At 42.3% G+C, this 27,216-nt stretch overlaps 2 protein-coding genes across 2 annotated transcripts; one reads left to right on the forward strand and one right to left on the reverse strand.

Annotated features, from left to right (window-relative positions):
* Nucleotides 1-64: 64 nt before the first annotated feature.
* Nucleotides 65-5,941, reverse strand: TSACC (TSSK6 activating cochaperone). Its single transcript, XM_070608628.1, has 4 exons — nucleotides 5,815-5,941; nucleotides 4,957-5,016; nucleotides 1,422-1,544; nucleotides 65-298 (listed from the first exon to the last, which is right to left on the reverse strand). Exons 2-4 carry the CDS (start codon nucleotides 4,991-4,993, stop codon nucleotides 78-80), a joined length of 381 nt encoding a protein of 126 aa, XP_070464729.1. The 5' UTR covers nucleotides 4,994-5,016; nucleotides 5,815-5,941; the 3' UTR covers nucleotides 65-77.
* CCT3 (chaperonin containing TCP1 subunit 3) lies at nucleotides 5,718-23,532 on the forward strand. The gene is made up of 14 exons (XM_008516811.2): nucleotides 5,718-6,324; nucleotides 8,280-8,341; nucleotides 9,048-9,098; nucleotides 9,188-9,250; nucleotides 10,007-10,103; nucleotides 13,521-13,638; nucleotides 16,186-16,372; nucleotides 17,082-17,231; nucleotides 18,018-18,150; nucleotides 18,334-18,415; nucleotides 19,823-20,003; nucleotides 22,199-22,444; nucleotides 22,720-22,851; nucleotides 23,201-23,532. Exons 1-14 carry the CDS (start codon nucleotides 6,294-6,296, stop codon nucleotides 23,303-23,305), a joined length of 1,638 nt encoding a protein of 545 aa, XP_008515033.1. The 5' UTR covers nucleotides 5,718-6,293; the 3' UTR covers nucleotides 23,306-23,532.
* The last annotated feature ends 3,684 nt before the right edge of the window (nucleotides 23,533-27,216 follow it).

Below are 27,216 nucleotides of genomic sequence, written 5' to 3' on the forward strand. Positions count from 1 at the left end.
TATATGCCTAAATTCCACCAAGGGTTGAATTGGGAAGAGAGAGGGAAGAAACATACACAATAACTTTGTTCCACAATTCATTTACTGAACTGGGGCAGGTGATTTAACAGGAGATTGTGAGCTAAGGCTGGGAGAGAAGAGTTCTTGCTTTCCCCCCCACCAGTAGCCAGCTGTGTCATGGATGCTTGTAAATTTTCCAAAATAGCCATCTGCTGTTGGGCAAGCTGGGTCTGAAGCTGGAGATTGGCATACATACATTCTAGGAGTCCTAGGCATTCCTTGGACTTCTGGTTAACTCCTGAAGGAAGAGCAATGGAGGTGTAAAGGGGACAAAAGAGAGATGTTTGTAATTGTGCCAAGGTGGGAAGGGCTCTAACAAAATGACCCCTCTAATCTTTCCAGGCACAACTCAACCCAGATACACCTTTGCTCAGCTGTCATCTTCTCAGTGAGGCCTACCTGGCCACCCTATTTCAATTTGAAACCAATCGCTGGACCTTATTACCCCTCTCCCTGACTTTATTTTCCTCATAGTACTTACGACCATGTGGCATATTTTGTAATTATTTATTTAATTTAAGTCCCTCTTCTAGAATGTAAGCTCCAGGAAGGCAGGGATTTTTGTCTCATTTGTTCACTGCTGTATCCTCAGCACCCAGAAGAGTACCTGGTGCAAAATGTTCAACAAATATTTGATGAGTGAACGAAACGGTCTGGGAGTGAGGCCTAACTCCCCTTTCAAGAGCGCAAGGGATGCCTCAGCCTTCTTCTCTTACCTGACATAGTATCTCATTAGCAGTGACCTGAAGTTCTTCCTGTTGTCTAACTTCAACCAGTCTTGCTGCATCAGCCCATTTTTTCCCTAATGTTTTCAACTACATTATACGGAGCCAGCTCTTAGTTAACCTTGGTAGTTATATTATCTATTGTTTGTGTATTTCTTGGTTTTGACTTCTTTGCTAAACTCTGAGGTCCTCAAAAACAGGGGTCACGACTGTCTAGTGCCCTGGTAGGCTCCCACAGGTATGCTAAATACCCACTGATTTCCCCTTGGGAGGATGGATAACTGAACTTCAAAGAAACTGACCTAATAGTTACTATTTCCTTCCCTGGCCACTTTTTAACTAACAGTACTAACAAGCAATAAAATTTTCACTTCAGTCCTGCCTAGTCTAGTAAAGGTGCTAATAACCAAGGAAACAAAAAAAATTGGTAGAATCAAGAATTAAAAGAAATCAGTAGAACTGAATAATTAACAAGCTACCAATGAAAAATCTAGAGGTGGCTTGACCCAGAGTTGGCACCAGATCAACAGGAGAAGCCTCAGGCCACCTCCTCCATGCAACCCCGCCTCACCCCCCAATCCCTGCTGCCGGGCGCAGCTGCTGCATCCACCTGGGAAACCCTCCCTGCATCCTTACGTGAACGCAGCTTTGTTGTCTGGATGTTCAGGAGAGTGGCTGGTGGGGAACTTGCTTGAAGATTAATAAAGCTGGGGGAGGGTTTGGCTTGACAAAGAGGCACTGCATTACCTTCCTCTTTGGCTGAAACAAAATCAGAGGCAACTAATCAGAGCTCATTGCAACAAGGGATAGCCTTTCTCATTAGATCCCTGCGCTGGTCTATGAACGCAGGTGCCGAGGCCCCGCCCTGAATAGCTTCAAAGAAAGTTACATAAAAGAGACAAAAAAGAAACCATAGTGGGACTAAGGGAAACTAAGCAGGGATGGGATAAGCTAAAATCTAATCTGCTTACGTTTTACAAGTTCTTATTGATAGGCGCTACATGCTGACTACTGTACTAGACACTGGGGCAAACACAAGACATCTAAGACATGGTTCCTTAGGTGCTTAACATCTGGTTAGGGAGACAAATCAGTCACTGACGAAATGGTGATATAACAACACAAGGACATAAACAATGAGTCTGACAGTCTGGGGTGAAAATAAGGCCTTGTATTTTTTAGCTATACTAAGCATATGATTAGATGTAAAAATGATTGTTTTTGAAAAGAGGGGAAGAGATCAATATGAGTACAATAGTCAGAGAAGACTCCAGGCAGGTGGAGGATATTTATTGGACCTTGAAAACAGGAAGCTTTCAATGAGTGGAAAAGATACTTCAAGTGGGAGAAAAAAGGATAGCAAAAGCAAATGCAAGGAAGCCAATATATCTCTGGAAAGATGAGGAATGCTGGGATGGCCAGAATTAAGAGCAGGGAGAGTGGAAAGGTAGGATGGACCAGAGAAGACTCTTCACAATAGCAAATCTGAGACTTTAGACTTTCTCTTGAATACAATGGAAAGCCATTGAGCCTTTTAGGATTAGAAAATATAACTGTATTTTAATTAATCTATAGGTATTAAAATGGGATGGACATGGAAGAAGTTCTTAAATGGGAAAATGGAATACCTTTGTCAGAAATAGTTAAGCTAGAAGAAAAAATTGATCTGTAGGGAGAAGATGATGAGTCCTACAGAAGACAGATGCTATTTTTGTCTACTGAGCAAACCTTCCTCTGGGAAGCTATTCCTTCCCCAGACTCCAGGCCATACTGGTGGGACTGCCCCAGGCTGCTCTCCCCAACAGGAACGGGCATGTGACCCAATACAGGCCAATCATGGTATGCTGTCTGCCTTGACAATTGCGACTGGTCCAAGGGGTAAGCACAGGAGGCAAGTTGGACCAGAGTCATCCCCTGGGATGGATATATGGATTCTGTGTCAAAGCAGCTTGCTTTCTTCTCATTTGCCATGTTGGGAAAATGTAAAATTGGGGCCAATGAAAGCTACTGAATTTGGCCAGCATGCCATGAGAATAAGATAAAAGCAAGAAATTGGAGACAGGACAGAACGTAGGAGAGAGATGGATAAATGGACAGATACTCACAAGCACGGAATCCCCAATTCCAGTCGCTACAGCCCTGGTTTTTGCAGCTCTTCTTCCTACGCTGTGACTGTATCAGCATCCCTCCCGACTGCACAAGCCTCTGAATTTCCTTTTTACTCAAAGGAGTCTGAATTGGGATTTCCTCTTTTTAACATAAATCACATTTTGGACATTGAATCTGACAAGAGATTAGGAATACCAAATAGAAATGCCTAGAAAAACAGCCAGAGAGATAGCACTGAGCTCAGGTGAAAGGTCAAACTGCCAGGCTAGCCACAAAGAGGTGATGAAGGAGCTGCAAAAATAAATTAGCCCTCCAAAGTGAAAAACTGAGAGTAAAAATTAGATCTTGGGGGAACTCCTCAGGAGTTTGGAAGATGAAAAGGAAATGGCAAAGTTGACAGAGGAGCAATGGGTGGAAACGCAGAAGAGCTGGGACCATGAAAGAATTAAAGGGCTTGGGACAGTGGGGAGTCTATAATTTAATGTCATAATGAGATCAAAAAAGGATAGAAAAGTTGAATTCCTTCATTCATTCATTCATACAGATAAGAGAGAGCTAAGTGCCTGGAATGTGTCAGCCACTGACAATATCACAGTGAGCTAAACAGATGTGGTCACTATTGTCATGGAACTGACAGCACTGCAGTGTACATAGTCATTGAATGATAAGCATGCACATTATTACACCCCTTAAATGCTCTAAGAGCACCTAACCTAGTCTGTGGAGCTGGCACATGTTCCGAGGAAGTGACCCAGTCTCAGCTGGCATTTGAAGGATGAAGACAAAGAGAGGGCCTCTTCACCAAAAACAAGCCTGGGGCAGAGGTATGACAGGGAGGTTGTATGAAGGAAGATGTCTCATTCTCGTCCTTTACTCAGAGTACAACAGAGGAACGGCCTGCCAAGATGAAGAAGTGCTCATACGTGAGTTCTAGGCTGAGGTGCTTTCTGTCTGGAAAGTCACTGAGCCTATGAAAATTGAAATCTGTTCTATTCCCTGTCAGTTATGCTTGGTGAAGGAAATCCATTTTTTGCTCTGGGTTTGTGGATTTTCCAAACCCTGCTGTAGAGCCTCTATCTTCTCCTCCCTCCTGCTTCAAAGTCATCAGTCATTTGACGGCTCATGCAGAGTGGTAAGAAAATAGAAACTGAAACTCAGGTCTCAAGATTCTTCTCACCATTTGAAAAATTTGTTAATTTCCATACAAACGCACTTCTAAACAATTTCAGCCCTTCCTAGGTATATAACGATGCATTTTCTACTGGGTTGTAAGGTTTGAAGAATACTTTACAGGCAATTCATACTAAGGAACCGTATTGCTGACTAGAGAATGTATAACAGAAGATGAGGTTGAGGAGCAGCAAAAGGAGGCAGGACAGAGAAAATAATAATAAAAGGTGCTTTACGTACATTATCATATATATTTCTCACAAATAACTCTTTGAAGTAGGTAGCTTTATCCACATATTTGAAAAAACTTAAGGTAGGAAATTTCCTCAAAATTCCACAGTTAGTATGTGGCAGTGCTGGAATGACATTCAGCTCTGTAGAATCCAAAGTCATGCTCTTTATCACTGCACAGTATACTCTGTGAAAAGAGCTAGTTCATTTCTGTGCAAGCTAAGACACAGTAGGCCTCTCAGATAAAGTAATCTACTCCACTACAGTTAAGTGGATAGGCTCTGGATTCAGATGGCCTCAGGCATTTCCCTGGCCACCAATGGGACCGTCCAGCTCAAACTGAGTTCACTCTAGCCAACACTATGTCTTCTGGGATCCCTGTACACAGCCTTGTTCTAAGTATTAAGAGGAGATATAAAGGAAGAATAATAATATTCATTCAACATATAATTATTGGGCATCTATTATTTAACAGATCCGGTTCTAGTCACTGGGAATACAGCAATGTTCCATTTAGTGGGAAATGCAGAAAAAATACAAATACCTTTCAATTAACTAAGCAAAAGGAAAAAACATACATACAACTAGAATCATTTTCCCAAATGCTAAGCCATTAAGGAGGTCTGGTTTTAAGGGAAAGGAAGCAGGCCTTCTGACACACCTCTTCTGTTAGCAGGATGAGTAGTCTGCTGCTCCATCTGAACACCTACAGGTGTGGTGCCTGGGAAAGAATCAAAGCATTACAGCATCAACAACCTATGCTATTACCTTACTATTGACAATTTCATAAGTTCTCTCCAGAAGATCTCAGGCTGTTCCAATTTTGGGAGGAAAAAGTGTGAAAGGGTGTACTCTTCTATTTCATGGCCAAATATAAGTGACTCTTCTTGAATTGTCTGTGCTCTCACGGTGCCTTCACTAGTTAGTAAAACAGCTGTTATCTATTACTATTGCTTCCTTTTTTAGTGGAAAAAATAGTAATTTAACCAAACCCAAACCTTGAATCTTCTGCGAACGAGCAATTATTCTCTGTGTTCTCTCCACGTTTAATTTCTGCAGTATCAGCCCTTTTCCTGTCCCGTAAGGTAATTTAAAAACTCTAGCTCCCCATCATCTCTAACGGACTAGGAGTTGAGCGGAGAAGGAGGGCAGGGGAGGGAATAGACGTGGTGAAAGAAAATCTCTAAGCACTAAAGGGAATACTTGACAAAATGTTTTCGATAGGATAACTCGGGGAAAAAGTAAGCCATCCCCCTCCGGTACCGCTCACAGCCTCAACAAAAAGCATTTGCCCAAGAAGGGAAAGGTCCATTCACAGCAAGGAGTCCAGAGGCAATAAACCACAACTCCCAGCGTGCCCAGAAGGATTGTTACCGCCCAGCTCAGCCGGATAGGACTACAACTCCCACTTCACCCTGCATCAAACCAGCCAAGTCTTCCTTTAACTGCCGGTCGAAGTCCCACCCCTCTATTCCTCCCCGGTGCTAAGACTGGAACGAAAGAGTGGAAACCGTCACACCCTTCTCGATCTTCGCGGCCCGAGAAGGGCTGAGGCGCAGCACAGCCTTAAAGACTTCACCTGCGGTGTCAATCGAAAGTCTCAACCCCAGCGCCCACCCTTGTAGTTGAAACACATGCGCAGTAGCGTGCCGTCCAACTGCCGGCGCCTAGGCGCTTGCGCCGAGGATCGCGCTGCACGCGGCCGGGAGAGGCCACCCTACTGCGCAAGCGCCTGTGCCCTCCCACTTCCATCATCGCGCTCTCTCTATCTAGCTTGCCCTGCCGTTCTTGCGTAGGGGGCGGGTCTAAGGATGTCAATTGGCCTGTTTTCGTGCCGGTCAATGAGATGGATACGGTGATTGGCGGCGACGCTGAGGGTAGTGGGTTTAGGTGTAAGCCCTGAGGAGGCAGCGCTTTCTGGTCTTTTTGCTAGGGTTCTCTCCAGAAGGTTCTGCCGGTTATCCCAGCTGAGGGTACCCGGCTCTGCATCGCGCCGCCATGATGGGCCATCGTCCCGTTCTCGTGCTCAGTGAGTTGTGGGGAAGTCGGGGAAGGGATTCCCTTTTCGCCCCTTCGGTCCACACTTTACAGTGTTGCCCCAGCCCATTCCCGCCCTGCTCCGGCCACTGAGCCTTCCAGTCGTGGTTCATTTTGGAAGCCCTCTCTCCGGCTGTCCTCGCTTCACTTGACCTATTCCGCTGTCTTCACAAACGCAAACTGACCTCCCCTCGCCGCCGCCTTTGTCTTTGCGGGCACCGGCCCCGAGAAGCCCCTTCCCGCTCGGCACTGCGTTCTTCACCCCCTCCCCCGCCCCTCCACCTTTCCCGGCGTGACTTCCAGTGTGTAGATGAATGAATAATGATTTTTCAGTCCGGCCTAGCTTTATAACCTTGGCCCATCCCCTGGTAGCGGTGAGGCCTCGGACAAATTGCTTGATTTGAGCGTTTCCATCTTGATAATTGGGGCTAACGGTATTTCCTCGTAGAATTGTGAGGATTAAATGAGATGAGTAGGTAAACTGCTTCAAAGAGGATCTGGCGAACAGCGAGTGGAATCCTTGGTTACTTTTTTCGGTAACAGTCCTCTTGAAATTCCGTTCAGCAACCCCTGTTCCTGAAGTGACCCTGCTTCTCTTACTGGTCCTAGATGTCCCTCAGTGTCCTCTGCGTTGTAATCTCTCCCACTGACCTGCTGAGTTTCCCCAAATTTATCCACTGGTTCTCTTTACTAGTCGAGAACATCTCTCATTTCTTTTTGACTAGTGAGTACCACCTCCTTTGTCTTCCAGAGTATGTTTCGATTCTGTGCGTAACTTCTGTACCCCATCTGCAAGACCACCTAAGATGCCCGACTAGCCATTTCCCTTCCTTACAATCCTCTGTGTACAGCATGTTGTTCAGGTGTTGCCCGTTTTTCTCTATACCTGGAAGATAACTTTTCAGGGAAAAATTCTCTTACCCCAGAAAAAACAGTATTTCTGATGAATCCATCGGAAAGGTCAATGCAAGATTTTTTTTACCACTGTGTAAAATAGAAATCTAAATCCTGAGAGTTGTGAGTGTTGAGATGTGATGGGACTGGATTGAAAAAATTTACGGATTGAAATTGTAGGGAATGTGTAATTTGGAGAGGAGGGAAATAAGCACTTTGTTCCTTTCGTTATCACCACTGGCTTGTCTCCATTGAGAGGGCCCTGGAGTGAGTGGTGCATTGTGAAGCCCTTTTCAGGTTTACATTAATCCCGGGCATTACTGGCTATAACTGATGAGGCTCCTTATTAAAATACGTAGTCAGCTCTTACTGATGGTAAATCGGTTACTGAGGCATTCTTACCATATCCAAGCATGAAGTGACTGTCTTACAAATTGGGACGCTTTTGAGAGTGTGTTCTCATTCCCCAGCACATTGTGGGGGCACTATGAGTAATTATGCTGGAACTGTCAGAGTACGATTCCCCCTATCCAAGTAGGAAAATATGAACCCCCAAACTTTCCCTTTTTACATAAAGTAGTGATTGATGGTTTTTTAGGGTCATCAGCCCTTTAAGAATCTGATGATAGCCGTAGATCCTCTTCCCAGACAAAAATGCAGTATCTCCCGTTTTATGGTATAATCTCAGGGAGTTCACTATCCCAGTGAGGCCCGTTCATGGACTTCAGGTTATGAATCCTTGTTGTAAATACATGAATGTTTGGTTAGAGGGAAAGTGACCAGAATTCCAAAGTCAAAGCTGTGTGGGTTGTTTCTTAGTATACCAGGAGTTGAGGTAAATAAAGAAGTAGCCATAAGTACATATGTTTACTTTTTAACAATTTTTTGAGGTATAATTGAGATACAGTAAGCCGCACATATTTAAAGTGCTCAATTTGAGAAGCTTTGGTCAATGTATATACCTGTGTGTTTCTTTTCAAAGGTCGGGGAATAAATAGCTAATACACGGTGGAGTGATCCTTGGCTATTGCCTTTTTTTCTTACCTGTTTTAGGCCAGAACACAAAGCGTGAATCTGGAAGAAAAGTTCAATCTGGAAACATCAATGCTGCTAAGGTAGCATATCTTTAAGTTGTTTAAAGTATAATAGTTTGCCTCCAGCTGCCTTTCCTAGTATTTCTATGTTTCTTTGCAATTAGGGAGAGGAATAGTTGACTTCCCTTCTTTCAGGACGTTTTCCTGATGGTGGTAGAGAGAAGGATTCCTCTGAGAGAGAGGCCTAATAGTCTTTTCATGTTAACTTGTGTATAATTCTCTTGCTGTATATTGTTTTACAGTATTCTGTTTGTGTTTGTCTTCTATACTAAACAGAGTTACTTGAGGGGAAGAACTGTTTCCCTTTTGTATTCCTAGTGCCCCCTGAAGATCCTGGATAGGTATTCAGTAAATATATTTTTAGTGAAAGAATGAAATAGCCCTAGATCTGATTTAGCATGGTGTGGAGGCTGCTGTCACGGAAAGAAATACTAAGACATGGACTTCCAGTTACCTGGACTGCTGGGAAATTGAAGCTCTGGGGTGTGTGCCGCCTTTTTTCTTGTGAAAGGTTTTTCTTTCTACATCTACCCTGAAAGCATCCCCAAAGGGGAAAAACAACAGAATCTAGCCACATGGTTTGCTATATCTAAAGTGGGTTCCAACCCTACTTTAGAGGTATAGTTGATAAAACACTGACTCGGGATTACTCATGCCCCTTCCCTTAATATACACACTCACCATCCTTTGATCTGCACTTACATGTTTTACATATTCTTTCCGATAGACTATTGCAGATATCATCCGAACATGTTTGGGACCCAAGTCCATGATGAAGGTAGGCTTATCTCACTGAAACTCTTGACTACAGATTTTTCCCTTTCTGTTATCTGGAACACTTAAATACAACTTTTACTTTTGTCCTAGATGCTTTTGGACCCAATGGGAGGTATTGTGATGACCAACGATGGCAATGCCATTCTTCGAGAGGTATGACTTCTCATTTTGCTTTCTAATCATTTTGTGAAGGACCCATAAAGATATATGTAGATGATGATTAGTTTCTTTGGGCTGTAGTAACAAATTACCACAATTGGGTGGCTTTAAACAACAGAAATTTATTCTCTCGTAGATTGGAGGCTAGAAGTTCAAAATCAGGGTAACAGCAGGGCTGTATTCCTTTTGAAGGCTCTAGGGAAGAATCCTTCTTTGCCTCTTCTAGCTTCTGATGGTTCACCACAGTCGTTGGCATTCCTTGGCTCGTAACTCAGTCCTTCTCAGTTGTTGTATGGCATTCTCCTGTGTGTCTCTTATTATAAGGACACCAGTGGTTGGATTTAGGGCGTATCCTGATATGCGTATGACCTCAATCTTCACTTGATTGAATCTGCAAAGACCCTGTTTTTCAAATATAGTCACATTCACAATTTCCAGGGGGTAGGACTTCAACATGTTCTTTCCACAACAATAATGCTCCCCGTAATTAAGCTAAAAGGTACTGTTATCTGCCAAAGAAACTTGAGTAGTTGAGTTGGCATAGTACATTTTTCCCCAAAAGGAAGGGGACTTGGAAAGGCGGTTTACTTAGATATTTTTGGAGTCACGTTTAAACTTTGAAGCTGTGGTAAAACAAAGGAAAAGGGAGTAAGTGTAGAAGCAGGAAGCTCAAGAGTTAGGGCCAAGCAGAATGGGTTAAGAGGTCTTTGAGTAGTGTTGATTCAGTGGCTATCTACATTTTTCTTTCAGATTCAGGTACAGCATCCAGCAGCCAAGTCCATGATTGAAATTAGCCGGACACAGGATGAAGAGGTTGGAGATGGGACCACGTCAGTAATTATTCTTGGTAAGAAGAGATGAAAGGTTAATAAGGAAAATTGGATTGAAATGCGGAGATTTTTGCCAGAAATAATGTCTATGTCATATTTTAAGAAGGGACATTTTACCAGTCCACTACTTAGAAATATTTATTTATGTATTTATTTAATTTTTTAAAAGATTTTATTTTTCCTTTTCCTCCCCAAAGCCCCCCGGTACATAGTTGTGTATTTTTAGTTGTGGGTCCCTCTAGTTGTGGCATGTGAGATGCCACCTCAGCATGGCTTAATGAATGGTGCCATGTTTACGCCCAGGATCTAAACGGGCGAAACCCGGGCCACTGAAGTGGAACACGAGAACTTAACCACGCGGCCACGGTGCCAGCCCCCTACTTAGAAATATTTGAATAATTCGTTGCTGATTTCCTATGTATTCTCCAATTGAGTATAAAACATTCATCATAGTATAGGATGAGTGCACAAATCTGGTTTAATAAAGTACAGTTGATTCTTGTTATTCACAGTAAGTTCTGTAAAGTCAGCACAGACACTCAATTAGTGAATACTAAACCATCACTCCTGAGGGAGATACGGGGTTAGGTTTCTGCGAGCCTCTGGTCACGTATTTATCAACTGATAAATATATACCTTATTTTATGGTTTTTTGTTTGTTTTGTTTTTTTAAAGACACCTTAATTTATATTGTTGACTCATTAACATTGAATTCGTGGGCCAGTTGCACCGTAACTCATGCCTGAGCAAAACTTATCTGATATGTTGTTTTCTCTATTAAGGCACATCACAGCCTTCTTGAACTTAGGAGAACCAGATAGCACTTTAGCTCTATACTTGGACCATTTTATGTTATTTTATTTTGTTGTTGTTTCTTTTGGGGTTTTTTTTTTTTTTTTGAGGAAGATTAGCCCTGAGCTAACATCTGCTGCCAATCCTCCTCATTTTGCTGAGGAAGACTGGCCCTGTGCTAACATCCATCCCATCTTCCTCTACTTTATATGTGGGACGCCTACCACAGCATGGCTTGCCAAGCAGTGCCTTGTCCACACCCGGGATCTGAACCAGCGAACCCCGGGACACCAAAGTGGAACTTGCACACTTAACTGCTGTCCCACTGGGGCGGCCCAAGTTGGGCCATTTTAAACAGTGAAATAATCAACAAGATGCACAAGAATGTGGAAAACGTGATGCTAAATATACCACATAAAGCGTACTTGTTTACAGTATGAGAGCTGCAACAAGGCAGAGTCTTGTCTTGTTTGACCTCACCTGGGAATGTGTGCATTGGGCAGCTCACATTTTTCATCTCTGCATGTCTGTGAATGACCACGAAAGTGCTGCAAATATCATTTTGAGTTACAAATACGTTTTAGCAAGTAGTCGAATAGAAAAATGCAAATCTCAAGAATGAGTCTCAACTGTACAAGTTTTTTGTCTTTTTTAAAGATTACAAATACTGTTTTTTTTTTTTTTTTAAGGAAGCTTAGCCCTGAGCTAATATCTGCTGCCAGTTCTCCTCTTTTTTGCTCAAGAAGACTGGCCCTGAGCTAATATCTGTGCCCATCTTCCTCTACTTTATATGTGGGATGCCTGCCACAGCATGGCTTGATAAGCAGTGCTTAGGTCCGTGCCTGGGATCTGAACCAGTGACCCCGGACAGCCGAAGCAGAGTACTCAAACTTAACCGCTGCACCACCGGGCTGGCCCCTCGACTGTACAAGTTTTAATTACTAATCGTTTCACCTGTAGGATCATAAAAGATCACTTCTGGAAAGTTGACATATTACCTTTACTTGTATAAATTTTAAGTTGATGGTGAAATTTTTATTATAGAAACATTCATTTTCTAAAAATCTGATTGCGGCAACACATAGATAGGAAATGAGAAAAAACTATTTTAAGGGATGCCAATGTATAGTGTTGGCCCACATGCCTAAAAATAGAGTTCTTACAACAAAATTACTATAATAGGAATTTTTTAAAAAGTGACAAATTATTCTTAGAATGCCTTTGTGTACTGCATTTTGAGAATGGTGAGTTGGGTGTAAATTTGCTTGAGTTACCACCAACTAATCACTTCTTTGGATCCAGTTCTTTGGTGGCTTGAAAATTACGTATACTAATTCCGTACTCTGAAGAAAAACTTGGAGAATAAAAAGGAGAGGAAAGACTTCATATGCTTTCACACTTTTTTGGGTAAAAGATGAGTTTTAGATGTCAAGCAGAATTTTCTAGCTGATAATCTTAGTTGAATCTCCTGGAGGTATTAGGTAGGTTAAGTCTCCATGAGTCTAGCTATCCTAGATATAGATAGCTTTAAAAAAGAAAAGAAACAGAAAACTTTACCATCGCTAAAGACATCTTTCTTCTAGTTATTGTTCTGACTATTCTTTAACAGGGTATATCCTTTTTTAAGTTAACTTACTCAAGCATCTTTTAAAATATTTTATCTTTCTTTTAATATACATGATGGTTGCTTAGGAGTTGGTATAAGGTATTGAATTCAAACATTTGAGCAGGGGTCGGCCTTGTGGCCAAGTGGTTAAGTTCATGTGCTCCACTTCGGCAGCGTGGGGTTTTCCTGGTTTGGATCCCATCCACGGATGTGGCACTGCTCATTGGGCCATGCTGAGGCGGCGTCCCACATAGCACAACCAGAGGCACTCACAATTACAATATACAGCTATGTGCTAGGGGGCTTTGGGGAGAAGAGGAAGGGAAAAAACAATTTGAGCACATGCCAGAGTATACATGTGAGCTTTGGCACATTTGTGTACATGTTAAAAATTAATGCCAGTGGGCAGGTAGTACGAGCAATTTGTGCAAAAGGCTTTTTTTGACAAAAATTTACATTTCTTTCTCAAAACTTTTTTTAGAAACCAGCTTTGTATGTGATATGTATTAATGTGTATTGTGTGTGTGTGTCTTAGAAAATAAAGACACATTTTAAAAGAAGGACGTTTTACCAATAATCCCTCATCCAGAGGGTCAGTTTTGTACATTTTTGTGAGTATTTTTCCAGGTAGAAGGTTTTGTGTGTTTTGTTTTTGTTTTAGTACCAGCAGTTTGACTACATTCTGGGTGTTGAGATAATAAACAAGTCAGTTTTCCTTTATGTATTTTTCTTTCTATTTTGGAGTCTTGGGAAAAAATTTTGTTTAGAAAACTGGTAACGTTTAGTTAGCAAGATCAAGAGAATAAGTAAACCCTACGATCAATCTTTGATCATTTAAAGTATGTCTGATGAGGATATTTTTTCATGAATTGGGTTTTACAAAGTGTCAAATTTGGAATGGCGTTAATAGCCAAATGGCATATCTTTGGGGAGAATCTATTTTAGGAAAAAAGGTAAGGTATTTTTAGAAGCATAATGAAGTTGCCTTGATGTCCAAGTACTTTTTAAAAGATTATTATGGCGTTTTCTTTTCCAGCTGGGGAGATGCTGTCTGTGGCTGAGCACTTCCTAGAGCAGCAGATGCACCCGACAGTGGTGATCAGTGCTTACCGCAAGGCGTTGGATGATATGATCAGCACCCTCAAGAAAATCAGGTACAGGGGGGAGCAAAAACGAGTAGTGTCAAATATGGGAGGCCTGGAACACTGGTCTGTTCTTAGGTGGTGAAGGAAGGCCAGACACATCATACACACGGTGGGTCATACCCTGGTGTCATTTCGTGAGGAGAAACAAAGGGGAGAGCCAAATAAAGAAAAGGATGAGGGAAAGAAAAGTTGCAGAAAATGATAAAGGATACAAAGCAGACGAATAAAAAGAACTAAGTGCAATTCTTCAGAATACATTTTGGTTACATCCTATCTGCTAGGTTCCGTGTCAGACACTGCCAAGGGAAATGTGTGGTGGTAGACCTACCTTCCAAGATTTTAGATTCTAATGGGGGAAATAAGTTACGGAGTTAGATAACTAATTATTCAGGACTTACTATTAGAATATCCTACCATCGTGTGTGATTATAGCTAATTTAGTTAATATTCTAATAAAAGTGCTTGGAGGATGGTAGCCAGCAGTTTTTCTTTAAAATCAAAAGGACTGCTGTTTGAATCCTATGTAGTAACTGAAGAACTTGCTGTTAGTCTCTATTTGCTGAGTGCTAATAGGATAATGAAAGGAATATAGAAATGCATGACTTCTAGCTCAGGATTATTAGGTAAGTTGTGACATCATTCAGAATGCAAAATTGTTTTCATTAAATTTGTTTAAAAGCTATAGGGGCCAGCCTGGTGGCATAGTGGTTGGGTTTGCGAGCTCCACTTCAGCAGCCCCGGTTCCTGGGTTCAGATCCCAGGCACGGACCTACATGCTGCTTATCAAGCCATGCTCTGGTGGTGTCCCACATAGAAAATAGAGGGAGATTGGTGCACATGGTTGCTCGGCAACAATCTTCCTCACCAAAAAAGAAAAGGAAAAGCTATAATGTTGTATTCTCTCTTTTTTTTTTTTTTTAAGGTTTTATTTTTCATTTTTCTCCCCAAAGCCCCCCGGTACACAGTTGCATATTTTTAGTTGTGAGTCCTTCTACTTGTGGCATGTGGGACACCACCTCAGCATGGCCTGATGAGCGGTGCCATGTCCGTGCCCAGGATCCAGACCGGTGAAACCCCAGGCCGCTGAAGCAGAGCACACGAACTTAACCACTCAGCCACGGGGCTGGCCACTGTTCTATTCTTTTTTATGGTTTGGTTGTTGGTTATGTATCTAGTAATTTGGTGAGCTTTGTATTATACTACCTGCTGATAAGAGACAAATTATATGATGTCATCTCTGTCTAGCACTCTTAGGGAATGAGGTATTTGATTTAAATTATTTTTATAAAATAAGCTGTGTGGGGCCGGCCCAATGGCGTAGTGGTTAAGTGCGCACGTTCTGCTTCGGCAGCCCAGGGTTCACTGGTTCGGATCCCAGGTGTGGACATGGCACTGCTTGGCAAGCCATGCTGTGGTAGGCGTCCCACATGTAAAGTGGAGGAAGGTGGGCGCAGATGTTAGCTCAGGGCCAGTCTTCCTCAGCAAAAAGAGAAGGATTGGCAGCAGATGTTTGCACAGGGCTGATCTTCCTCAAAAAAAAATAAGCTCTGTAAGAATGTAGAGATACCCAGAGGGTTTATTGAGTGTGTGGAGCTGAATCATTAGAAATTTTTTCTTTTTATCAAGCACTACCTACCTACATCTTAGATAATACTTGTAGAGCTATGACTTCTTCCCTAAAATCTGTAATTCAACAAATATTTAATGATTATGTATTATGTGTCATGCAATAAAAGGGATTTCAGCAATATGTGAAAATTTGGACAAGATGGTTTCCAAGGTCTTATACACCTTTATGGTTCCAAATAGTCTCATCATGTACAAATTTATAATGTTAGGAAAGACTAAACTAACACATAAAAACAGTAAACACTACGTGGCACACCATGTATTCAGATGCTAGAATCAGATGTTCAAATGGTTAGTACAGACAGATGGTGATTATCAAGAGGAACTCTCAGAATTTGTTAGTTTTGAAATAAGATTTCAAAGACAAAATGTGTTTTGACCCAAGTTGTAAAAGTTGTAGAGTTTAGAGCCAGCCCTGATGGCCTAGTGGTTAAATTTTGTCACTCACCACTCCGGCAACCCAGGTTCACTTCCCCATCACAGAACCACACCACCCGTCTGTTCAGTTGCCGTGCTGTGGTAGTGGCTCACATAGTAGAACTAGAATGACTTACAACTAGGATGTGCAACCATGCACTGGGGCTTTGAGGAGTTAAACTCTACAACCTTTTTTTTTTTAATTTGGAGCAGAAGGTCAAGAACAAATTATTTTACTGTGAGCTCTGTCAGTGTGGAGAGTTGTCAGGCATGGGAACAGATTACTCAGGGATTCGAGACACCTCCAGGGGATAGGTTAGTTGTAACCTTGCTGAAAGGCAGAGGGATGGGTGAATTACTTCTTGATGTCACTTTTAGTTTCCTGTAAGGGAACAATTTCCCTAATTGTGTCTGTTGGCCCACTATTACAGTTGCCAAGATACAGGTGAGGGACTTCCTTAAATATCCAGGATCTCGGCTGAGCATGTTACCCTTTTTTCTTTTCTCCAGTACCCCTGTTGACACTAATAACCGAGATATGATGCTGAACATCATCAACAGCTCCATAACTACCAAAGCAATCAGTCGGTGGTCCTCTTTGGCTTGCACCATAGCCCTGGATGCCGTGAAGACTGTACAGTTTGAGGAGAATGGTCGGAAGGAGATTGACATTAAGAAATATGCGAGGGTGGAAAAGGTAAACTCTTCCAATGTGTACTTTGGAGACAAATTATTTCCTAGAATGAATCATCCCACTTGCAGAGGAAATAGGTTTAAATCAGAGCAAGATATATCTTTAATATTTAGAACTAGGAAGAAGAGCTGTATTTGCTGCCTGGAAAACAAAAACTTGAAAAAGAAGGTAACGAGGAGGTCTTGCTGAAATAATTCTGTTAGCTTCACTGCTGTCCCTACGCAGTGCAATGTTTACAGGGGCTGGGAAAGGCTTATTGGTATCTCCATGTTTGTGCATTTGCGTACGTAGCAGCCATCTGATCTGGATATAAACAAGGGCTCTACAGTGTAGTGCTAATAATTAGCCCCAGAGAGCTTTCTCTCTCTGCTAATTTAAGATCAAAAAGTAGCTTATTAGCTTCTGGCCAGCAGATGGAGCCCCAAGCCTAAAATTCTATGGGAATATCTTTCAGGAAGTAGGAGAGATCTGAGCCCCTTTAAATCTTGGTCAGCCACTGAATTTCTGTGAGTCTCAGCTGGGTTTCATGGTCTAAGATTAGTGTGCTTCCTGGAGAGGGGAAAATGGGATTGCATCTGTTTGTTTTTGAGGTCCATGAGAGAAAGATACTTTAGAAACCTGAAGGAGTTGTCATTTGGGAAAGATGAATGTGTGGGAAGGGAGTCAAGAAGGTGTCTCCTGATTGTGGATTAAAGTGCATTTTTTTGCTCAGATACCTGGGGGCATCATTGAAGACTCATGTGTCTTACGTGGAGTTATGATAAACAAGGATGTGACCCATCCACGAATGCGGCGCTATATCAAGAACCCTCGCATTGTGCTGCTGGATTCTTCTCTGGAATACAAGAAAGGAGAAAGCCAGGTAAGGTTCCTGGCACTGTGTAAAGCTGATGTGAGAATCTGCTAATATGGACAAGGGAGATAAAAGGTATGTTTATTACATGCCTCCTCTGTGTCGGTTACTGATGTTTACATATGATCTGATTCTTAAAACAGTCCTTTAAAACAGTTGATGTTGACCTGCATTTTACAGATGAAGGATCTAAAGCTTAGCAAAGTTAGATTAATTGCTTGAGGAAAACAGCTGGTATTTGCCAAATCAGAATTTGAACCCAGCTCTGTTTGGCTTCAATTTCACACTACTGTGCCACCTTTCCTAAAGCATTAGAAGAATGTAGAGTAGGAGTTAGTTTAGCTTTGAAGTGCTGAAGAAGAATTTCCAGAGGGTGGGGGGCTCACAAGGCTCCATCACCCTTGGACAAAACGTAGTTATCAAAGCTTATTAAGTGAGGATTGGGAACAAGAATTAATTTATTGGTGGGAAGAATTTTAAGACCCAGAATTACCACACACACTGACAGGACAGAGCTAACACTGAACTGAGTGGTCAGAGACTTTATGCCAGACTCTCCACTAACTGCATTGTGACTTTGAATTCCAGCTGCTTTATAATTAAATGAAAGAGTTAGCCTAGACGATTGCTAGAGCTAAACTGGCTTGTTGAGGTGGGTCATGGCTTTAACATTTTTGTAACCAACTGTCAGGGATACATGAGAGGGCTGGTTGGAGGGAGTGTAGTAGTTGAGATGACCTTGAGAAGGTGCACCAGTCCAAGATTTTTAAATCGTAGTGACTTTTAACTACACAGACTGACATTGAGATCACACGAGAGGAAGACTTCACTCGAATCCTCCAAATGGAGGAAGAGTACATCCAGCAGCTCTGTGAGGACATTATCCATCTGAAGCCTGACGTGGTCATCACAGAAAAGGGCATCTCAGGTAGGGCTCCATTCATTTTTCCAGATTGCTGTTGAGGTAGAAGAGGGTGGATGATTTTTTCCCTCGATATTGGCATAGACTGAACATAATAAACGTGATGGTTAGCATATATTGAGGGTAAAACCAGTTCAGATTCTAGGCGTTCCGGCTTCCAGCTTGACATCTCTACTCTTCGGTTTGCAGATTTAGCTCAGCACTACCTCATGCGGGCCAATATTACAGCCATCCGCAGAGTCCGGAAGACAGACAATAATCGCATTGCTAGGTGAGTAGGCTAGGTAACAATAAGGTTCTTCTCCCCATGTGTTCCCATTTCATAGCTTCATAATGTAGTCATCCTTACCTGGAAAAGTTTAATATAGGATTCCGTCAGCCAAATCAGTTACAGGTGGAAATGACCTGGGTTTAGCTGTCTGCTCCCTTCAGAAGTCCTCTGTCTAGTCCAGTAATTATTATATGAGTCTCTTCTATACCACTCCTAACCAGTAGTGAACAGTTAATGCTTAGACATCTGTGATTGTTACCTTGGTGTGTCTAGGGACCTGTTACAGAGTACAGACATACCTTGTTTTGCACTTTGCAGATATTACGTATTTTACAAATTTAAAGGTTTATGACAACCCTGTGTTGAGCAAGTCTATCAGTGCCATTTTTCCAACAGTGTTGGCATTCTTTAGCAATAAGGTATGTTTTAATTAATGCACCTGTGTGGTTTTTTTTTAGATACAATGCTATCATATACTTAATAGACTACCCTATAGTGTAAACATCACTTTTATATGCACCAGGTAGACAGAAAATTCATGTGACTTGCTTTATTGTGATATTCACTTCATTGCAGTGGTTTGGAACCAAACCCGCAGTATCTCCGAGGTATGACTGGTCTGTTTTAAGTTAAAGCTCAGAATATAGCAGAACCATCAGTTTCCTGGATGGATCCTCAGCTACTATTAATGCAACTTTAGGTTGTATTCAGTGCTTCTGCAGTGATGTCTGTGCTCAGATACCATTCATTGTTAATACTAATTTGTTTAAAAAAAGTCAAGTCTACCTGAACATCACATAATATATTGTGGATCCAAATTGAATTTTATACTTCTGCTTGCTCTAAAATGGCTCTGGGCATACATGCATACACGTAGTTGGCTCTATGTGTCCAAGAGGGACAAATAAGAAATTAGTCCTACGTTCATTAGAATTGGGTCAGACATGTACTTGTTTACCTATACTTATTCACCTTCCTCTTTGCTTGACGTTTGCATCATGTTTAGTACAGTCCTACTATTGAACTTGAGATCTAACTTGGCCGTACAGGGTGAACTCTATCTAGAAATGACTGTTAGGTGATTTGTACATGTCAGATACGCACAATAACTTACTTGTCCAAATTTTAGTATCCACAAAATATACTTTGAATTAAACTGTATGTGATTATGGTAGTTGCTTTAGGTATGTACACTTTTATTTATAAAGCCGTATTATATTAGTTTAAGGAAACTTCACCTGTGTTTGAAAGTCTGTTTCACCAGGCAGCCGAGACACCTTGAGTTACATTGAAATGTTTCTAGTAATCCACTTTTGCCCTTATCCCCAGCCACAGACCTTAGGGACTAGGAAGATGAGTAAAAGTATCTGAAATCATTTGGTATCCCTCTCCCAATCTAATCAATAGAGCCTGTGGGGCCCGGATAGTCAGCCGACCGGAGGAGCTGAGAGAAGATGATGTTGGGACAGGAGCAGGCCTGTTGGAAATCAAGAAAATTGGAGACGAGTACTTTACGTTCATCACTGAGTGCAAAGACCCCAAGGCCTGCACCATTCTCCTTCGGGGGGCCAGCAAAGAGATTCTGTCGGTGAGTCAGCCTTGGAAGTGTGACTGAATGAACTAAGTCATTCCACTTCTTTCTTTTTTTTTTTTTAAAGATTTTATTTTTTCCTTTTTCTCCCCAAAGCCCCCCGGTACATAGTTGTATATTCTTCGTTGTGGGTCCTTCTAGTTGTGGTATGTGGGATGCTGCCTCAGCGTGGTTTGATGAGCAGTGCCATGTCCGCGCCCAGGATTCGAACCAACGAAACACTGGACCGCCTGCAGCGGAGCCCGTGAACTTAACCCCTCGGTCACGGGGCCAGCCCCAAGTCATTCCATTTCTTGAGAGTTTCCCAAAGGGCCTAAAACCATCCCGTTGCCCATTTTAGCTTTTTTTTTTTCTTTGAGGGAGATTAGCCCTGAGCTAACTACTGCCAATCCTCCTCTTTTTGCTGAGGAAGACTGGGCCTGAGCTAACATCCGTGTCCACTTTCCTCTACTTTTATATGTGGGATGCCTGCCACAGCATGGCTTGCCAAGCAGTGCCATGTCCGCACCTGGGATCCAAACCGGTGAACCCTGGGCCGCCAAAGCAGAATGTACGAACTTAACCACTGCGCCACCAGGCTGGCCCCCCCATTTTAGCTATTTAATTTTGATCTGTAGCCATAGATTTCTCTTTTTTAAAAACATATTTTTATGTTTATTTATTTAACATTTAAAAATAGTGAAGTATAAATACATACAGAAAATGCAGTCATCATATTTGTATAGCTTGTTCACTTTGCACAAACTGAACATATCCATGGAGGCAGAACTCAGAGGAAGAAACAGAAATTTACCAGTACTCCAGAATCCTTGCTCCTATTATCTTCTGGTCATTATCCTTCTCAAGACTAACCACTGTCCTTCCAATACATCAGATCATGTTTGCCTGGTTTTGGACAATAGAAAACTATTTCCTGAAAATTTAAAGTCAGGCATGCAGCATGGATGGCAGGGATTTTGTCTGTTTATAGGGTGAGGTGTGGCTGTTCTACTCTAGGCAGTCATTCGGAGATTGAACTTTATTGAGGCTCTGCCATCCTCAACATGTATCCACAGTCAGCCAGCACATGAAGGAAGAGACAGTAGTGTATCACATAGGAGGTTTTTATTGCTAGGCCTGGAAGTGATTTTTGTAACTTCCATCTGTATTTCATTGGTAAGAACTTATTTGTATAGACACACCAAAATGCAAAAAAGTTGGAGATGTCTAGTCTAGATGAATGTCCAGCAGGAAACATTTTGTGATGACCAGTGTCTGCTACAACTGCCACCATTCTAATCCAGTCTACCATTGCCTTCCACCTGGTCTTAATAATAGCCTGTAGGAGGCTTCCAAATAATTTGTGCTTCCCTCCCTCATCCAATCCATTTTTCATAGAGAAGATAAAATTACATTCTCTAAAATTTAATTCAGATCATTCTACTTTGTTAAAATTATGTCACGAAACCTAATTGAATTGCAAGCAATGCGTGGCCAGCCAAAGAATCCTTGGTATAGCTCTGCACTATCTAATCTATCTTCATGCACTTTCACTCCTTCCTTATTTACTCTGTTATCAATTGTAACATAATATTTTTATTTTTAATTGTGGCCCAAAAAACCCATAAAAAATTTATCATCTTAACCATTTTCAAGTGTACAGTTCTGTAGTGTTAAGTATATTCACATTCTTGAGCAACAGATCTTCAGAATTTTTTCATTTTGCAACTGAGACACGGTACCCATTGAAGAATGACTCATCATTTCCCCAGCTCCCCGCCCCTGGCAACCACTGCTTCCTTATTTTTTAAGTTGAAATTATAAGTATGAACTTTTTTTCCTTCGTGAAGTTAAGTAACTTACTCAAAGGCACGTAGCTAGTAAGTAGGAGAGAGTTTCCCCTACACCATGCAGCCTCCTAAAGGGAGCAACTAGGACAGGGCACGGTAGGGTATAGGTCTCTCAGATGTTATGGACAAAAGCCTAACTTCACAGAGTGACACCTCCCCCACCGCACCCATCTTGCAGTTGTAGTTAATGTGTTTTTCCAGGGTAAATAGCACTTGCCCTGCCCAATAGAGATTCTAAGGACCTTTCTTCCTTGCCCACCTTGGTGGTTTACCAAACTTGGCAGTCAGGAAGTCCTTTGATGCCTCTGATTTGGCCCTGAGTCGTCAAGCTTTGGCTTCATACTATGTGTTTGCTTTCCCAAGGAAGTAGAACGCAACCTCCAAGATGCCATGCAAGTGTGCCGCAATGTTCTCCTGGACCCTCAGCTGGTGCCAGGGGGTGGAGCCTCTGAGATGGCTGTGGCCCATGCCTTGACAGAAAAATCCAAGGCCATGACTGGTGTGGAACAATGGCCATACAGGGCTGTTGCCCAGGCCCTAGAGGTCATCCCTCGTACCCTTATCCAGAACTGTGGGGCCAGCACCATTCGTCTACTTACCTCCCTTCGGGTGAGTTTTTTCCCATGCTATTCTCTTGATGGGGTAGCGACACCTATTTGGCCTAAGAGGATGGTTCTTGTCTGTTTATCTGGGTTCTCCTTATAGCTTTTTCCCTCAAAATCTCTCTTCTCTGTTAATTTTTGACTTGTTTGCTGTCGCCGTGTCCTCTTTTCCTTTCCTTATCAATCCACTATTTTTGGTTTAATTTTTTACCTAATGTTCCCTGCCAGCTTACTTGTTCCTAGTATTTTCCCTTTAACTATTTATGTTTGTTCCAACTACAGGCCAAGCATACCCAGGAGAACTGTGAGACCTGGGGCGTAAATGGTGAGACAGGTACTTTGGTGGACATGAAAGAACTGGGCATCTGGGAGCCGTTGGCTGTAAAGCTGCAAACATACAAGACAGCAGTGGAGGTGAGGCACCCTAAGACATATGCTATGCTATGCTATTTCTAGATAACCAGAAATCAGTGTGTTTTGTCCAGTCTTGAAGGGAGAGGGTATAGAAGGCAGAATATTTCCCAAAGATCTCCCAAAGAATTCCATCTCCCTACTTATCTTTAGCTCATGTAAATGACAAAGTAACACAGCACAAGCTGCATCCCTTGCTTAGGGAGAACTGCAGTTTACATTTAAGACTCCGGAAAGATAGATTTCAGATAAAATGGTAATTATGTAGGAGGAGCTAGATGATATGTCTAAAAGAAAACAAATGTCCTTCCCTTCTCTGCTGACCTCTTTGGGGCTGTGGCTTTTCTCCTAGACTGCAGTTCTGCTGCTGCGGATTGACGACATCGTTTCAGGCCACAAAAAGAAGGGCGATGACCAAAGCCGGCAAAGTGGGGTTCCTGATGCTGGCCAGGAGTGAGTGGTGGGCAAGGCGACCTCAACGCACAGAGCCAACAGTCTCCCCCTTCCCTGAGCCAGACTGCCAGGGACACTGTGGATGTCTTTGTTTGGAAGGGATCAGGTTGAGGGGCAGCCCCAGTCCCTTTCTGTCCCAGCTCAGTTTGCAAAAGGCACTGACATGTAATTCTTCTCTATTGTAAGCTTTCCATTTAGTTTGCTTCCGATGATTAAATCTAAGTCATTTGAGACAGTTGTTATGTGTTTTTCAACCTTGGATCATATCTCTGCCTCCTGGCAAAGAGGGAGGAGGCAGAAAATCTTACTGGGGAGGAAGGGAGATGGGAATGAGGTCATCAAGTGTCTTTTGCCTTCTCTAATGAGTGTTCTTCAGACTTCTCAGTAGGTGCTAGTTGGGAAGACTCTTGGACTCCGAAAAATGATACTGTAAAGCTTAAAGAAGCACCACTTTACATTCACCACCCAAAGAACAGGAGGAACCTGTCCAAACCATGGGTGTTCCCCGTCTGGTTGTGTGCAGAGCAACACCCAATACATGCTGGGGCTCAGGCATTTGTCCTAAAGAACATAGAATGGCTGTGTTTTTGTATTGCATCCTGTAGCTTTCAGAATTCTTCTCTCTCACCTGGAATTCTCTTTCTCTGCCCTCTTCCCCCACTGTCCTTCTTGATTCCAATCTACATTCTGGCCTCATGGCTTATTGTCATTTTATGCTTGTGTGTCATAGTAAGACTTCTGCTTTCCCTGTGAGCAAAACCAAAAGATTTAAATCTCTTTTTGTTCTTTGTTTTTATCAAGGGGAAAAAATCTTGAGTAGTGCCCCTGGGATGCTAGGTGGGGCTAGCCTTTGGTTTCTTCTGTGTGATTGCTCTTGGCTATTGGGCCTTCACCGTCCCCTTTCTCCTTATGATTCATACAATCAGCCTTTATCTCCTCCTTGACCACAGGACTTAGTCATATTAAGTTGAATACTAGGTAGAATAATAATAGCTAGCACATAGTGCCTGCCACATATAATAGACATGTTCTAGTCACTTTGCATATGGTAACCAGTCCTCGCAACCGCCATGTAGGATGGGTGGTATCCCTCATCTTAGGATGGGGTATCTAAAGCATAAAGTAGCTGTCCAGGGGTCGCAAAGCTGGTGAATGGCAGATCTGGAATTCCTGTGTAGGCAGTCTGGCCCTAGAAGCCATATACTTTTACAGTTGGCTGTGCTGACTTAACTGAGGTGTGAGGTGGAAAAGAGCTTGTGAGAGGGCCTCTGGAGATGGCCTGCTCTGTTTCTACCTAATATTTAGCTTCCTGCTCAGCCCAGTCTAAAAGCCTCAGCTTTTCCTCTTCTACAGGGGGCTCTGAAATAAACCTACCTACCTCTTGCTGAAATCTCTGCCTTTTTACTTGGAGTATTAGTAATTCTCTCAGAGCTTTAAGACCTTAGATAATGGGTTAATTCTGAAATAAGTAAATAAATTTGAAAAATCTTGAAGAAATAGCACAGAGAAATTGTAGAGAGAGGAAGGTAGTCACGCCCTGTAGATTCTTTCCTCCCCTTTGGTCCTTACTCTGCTGGGTCCATTCTGGTTGCAGCTCTAATGGTTAAGCACTTGGATAATTGTACATAGTAGTCTCCCCTGCTGCCATCAGTGCCTCTTTTTTCTTTAGGCACCTATAATGTGTCCTGAACCTGCAGAAATCCCTTCTAGCCTGAGAGGTCAACCTGTACTCTCTAGTCTAGCTTTCATAGCCCTTTTGTGCTGCCCAAAGCCTAAATTTACCGTAGTGATTAAAGGCTACCCAAGCCAGTTTTTCTAGTGCCTTGCGTGAACCCTGTTCACTAAATTTAATGATTCCCTGAACATAGTTTTGCCACCTCCTTGACTCCTCATGGTTCTTCCTGCTGTCAGACTCCTAGATTCAGCCAAATTCTGTTTTCCCCCTGTAAAGCAGTATTTTGGGGGTGGGGAGGTTTGAATGCCTGACTACTCAAACCCTTTGTACTCAGCCAAGACTTGATTTTATTTTCTCATTGGGCCTCAGAGTTGACACCTCAGAGGATAGAAATACTTTTTTTCTCAAGAAAAATGTAAGTTTGAGGAAACTTGAGTTCATTCTAGAATAGCCATTTGGGGGAAAAATGAAATTGAGTCCTGAACTTCATTCATTACAGCAAAATTAATTCTAGGCAGATTTAAAGGTTTAAATATAAGAAAGTGAAACCATATGAGTACTGGAAGAAAACATGAGACTTAGGGGCTAGCCAGGTGGCACAGCAGTTAAGTTTGCGTGCTCAGCTTTGGTGGCCTGGGGTTCGCAGGTTTGGATCCCTGTCACAGACCTACGCACCACTTACCAAGCCATGCTGTGGCAGGCATCCCACATACAGAAAATGGGAGAGGGGTAAGGATGTTTGCTCAGGGCCAATCTTCCTCAAAAAAAGCAAACAAAAACGTGAGACTTAAAAATATAGAGCTGGCTCTGTGGCTGAGTGGTTAAGTTCACGCACTCTGCTGCGGCAGCCCAGGCTTGGGATCCTGGGCACGGACATGGCACCACTCGTCAGGCTACGTTGAGGCAGCGTCCACATCCCACAACTAGAAGGACCTGCAACTAAGATATACAACTGTGTACAGGGGGCTTTGGGGAGATAAAGCAGAAAAAAAAAAAGATTGGCATCAGTTGTTAGCCCAGGTGCCAATCCTTAAAATAAAAAAAAAATGCTTAGCAGAGTGGGGGAAAAAAAATAAATGTAAGTACATAAGAAATTTGCAAGGCAAACAAAAAAACAAAGGGGGAGGGAAGATGTTTGCAACAATACAAGAGTTAATTTCCTTAAAGCACTTTTAGAACTTAGCAGTTAAGAAGATAGGGCCTATAGAAAAAGAGGCAAAGGGTATAAATAGCTCTGGATAAGCAAAAATAAATGACTGTAGAACATGAAGAAATGCTTAGCCCTATTCATAGGGAAATGCAAATTGGTAAGCACTCTCAAGCTTCTGGGGAAATTGGGCCGTCAGACATGTGGTGTGAGTGTCAATTGATAAACGTCATAGAGGACAATTTGACCTGGATGTAATCCTCTGAATTTGGTTACAAATATATACGAAATGCTATACATACAGGGGTATTCCTTTCAGCATTGTTTGCCATAACAAAGTGTTGGAAACTATCAAACTTCTGGAGAAATATATCCATGGAACATCCTCCTGCAATGAAATACTTAGTGGAGAATTAATTAATACAAGTGCATCAATACAGAACAGCCTTCAATATATAAGTGAAAAAGCAAACTGCAGAACAATGTTTGGATGCCACTGTATGGTATTATGTGTATGTATATCTACGTGTTACATGTATTATGTAATATGTGTATATTACATGTGTTCTTGAGTATGCATAGAATATCTTTGGAAGGACACATAAGAAACTGGTAATAGTAGTTGTCTCAGGGAAGGACCCAGGTTGCTGGGAAATAGGGGTGTTGACAAAAATAATCCATAACCAATCTATAAATGAAAATTTGGGAGACTTTATTCTGAGCTGAAATCTGAGGACCATGGCCCGGGGCCTTTCTTCCTGAAGGAAGAAAGGGCACCGAAGAAGTGGGGTGCACAGAGTGGTTATATACCCCCAAAGAGGATGTTTCACATAGGATTGAAATGTCCCTTTTACAATTGTCGCTGGGGTGCACAGAGTGGTTATATACCCCCAAAGAGGATGTTTCACATAGGATTGAAATGTCCCTTTTACAATTGTCGCTGGGGTGCACAGAGTGGTTATATACCCCCAAAGAGGATGTTTCACATAGGATTGAAATGTCCCTTTTACAATTGTCGCGAGACTGCTCTGTTGGCACAGCAATTGATGGAAATAGCAGGTAGGTCTGCTGTCTCAGTGAACACAGCAGGATG

This window comes from Equus przewalskii, unplaced genomic scaffold (assembly GCF_037783145.1).
Source record: "Equus przewalskii isolate Varuska unplaced genomic scaffold, EquPr2 ChrUn-9, whole genome shotgun sequence".
NCBI lineage: Eukaryota > Metazoa > Chordata > Mammalia > Perissodactyla > Equidae > Equus > Equus przewalskii.

Coding starts and splice junctions, on each gene's coding strand:
- CCT3 (XM_008516811.2), top strand. CDS start 6,294: ATGATGGGCCATCGTCCCGTTCTCGTGCTCA. Junction 18,416..19,822: donor GACAATAATCGCATTGCTAG/GTGAGTAGGCTA, acceptor TCTAATCAATAG/AGCCTGTGGGGCCCGGATAG. Junction 22,445..22,719: donor GTCTACTTACCTCCCTTCGG/GTGAGTTTTTTC, acceptor TTCCAACTACAG/GCCAAGCATACCCAGGAGAA.
- TSACC (XM_070608628.1), bottom strand. CDS start 4,993: ATGGAGCAGCAGACTACTCATCCTGCTAACAGAAGAG. Junction 1,545..4,956: donor TCATCCTGCTAACAGAAGAG/GTGTGTCAGAAG, acceptor ATTTTGTTTCAG/CCAAAGAGGAAGGTAATGCA. Junction 299..1,421: donor GACAACAAAGCTGCGTTCAC/GTAAGGATGCAG, acceptor CTCTTCCTTCAG/GAGTTAACCAGAAGTCCAAG.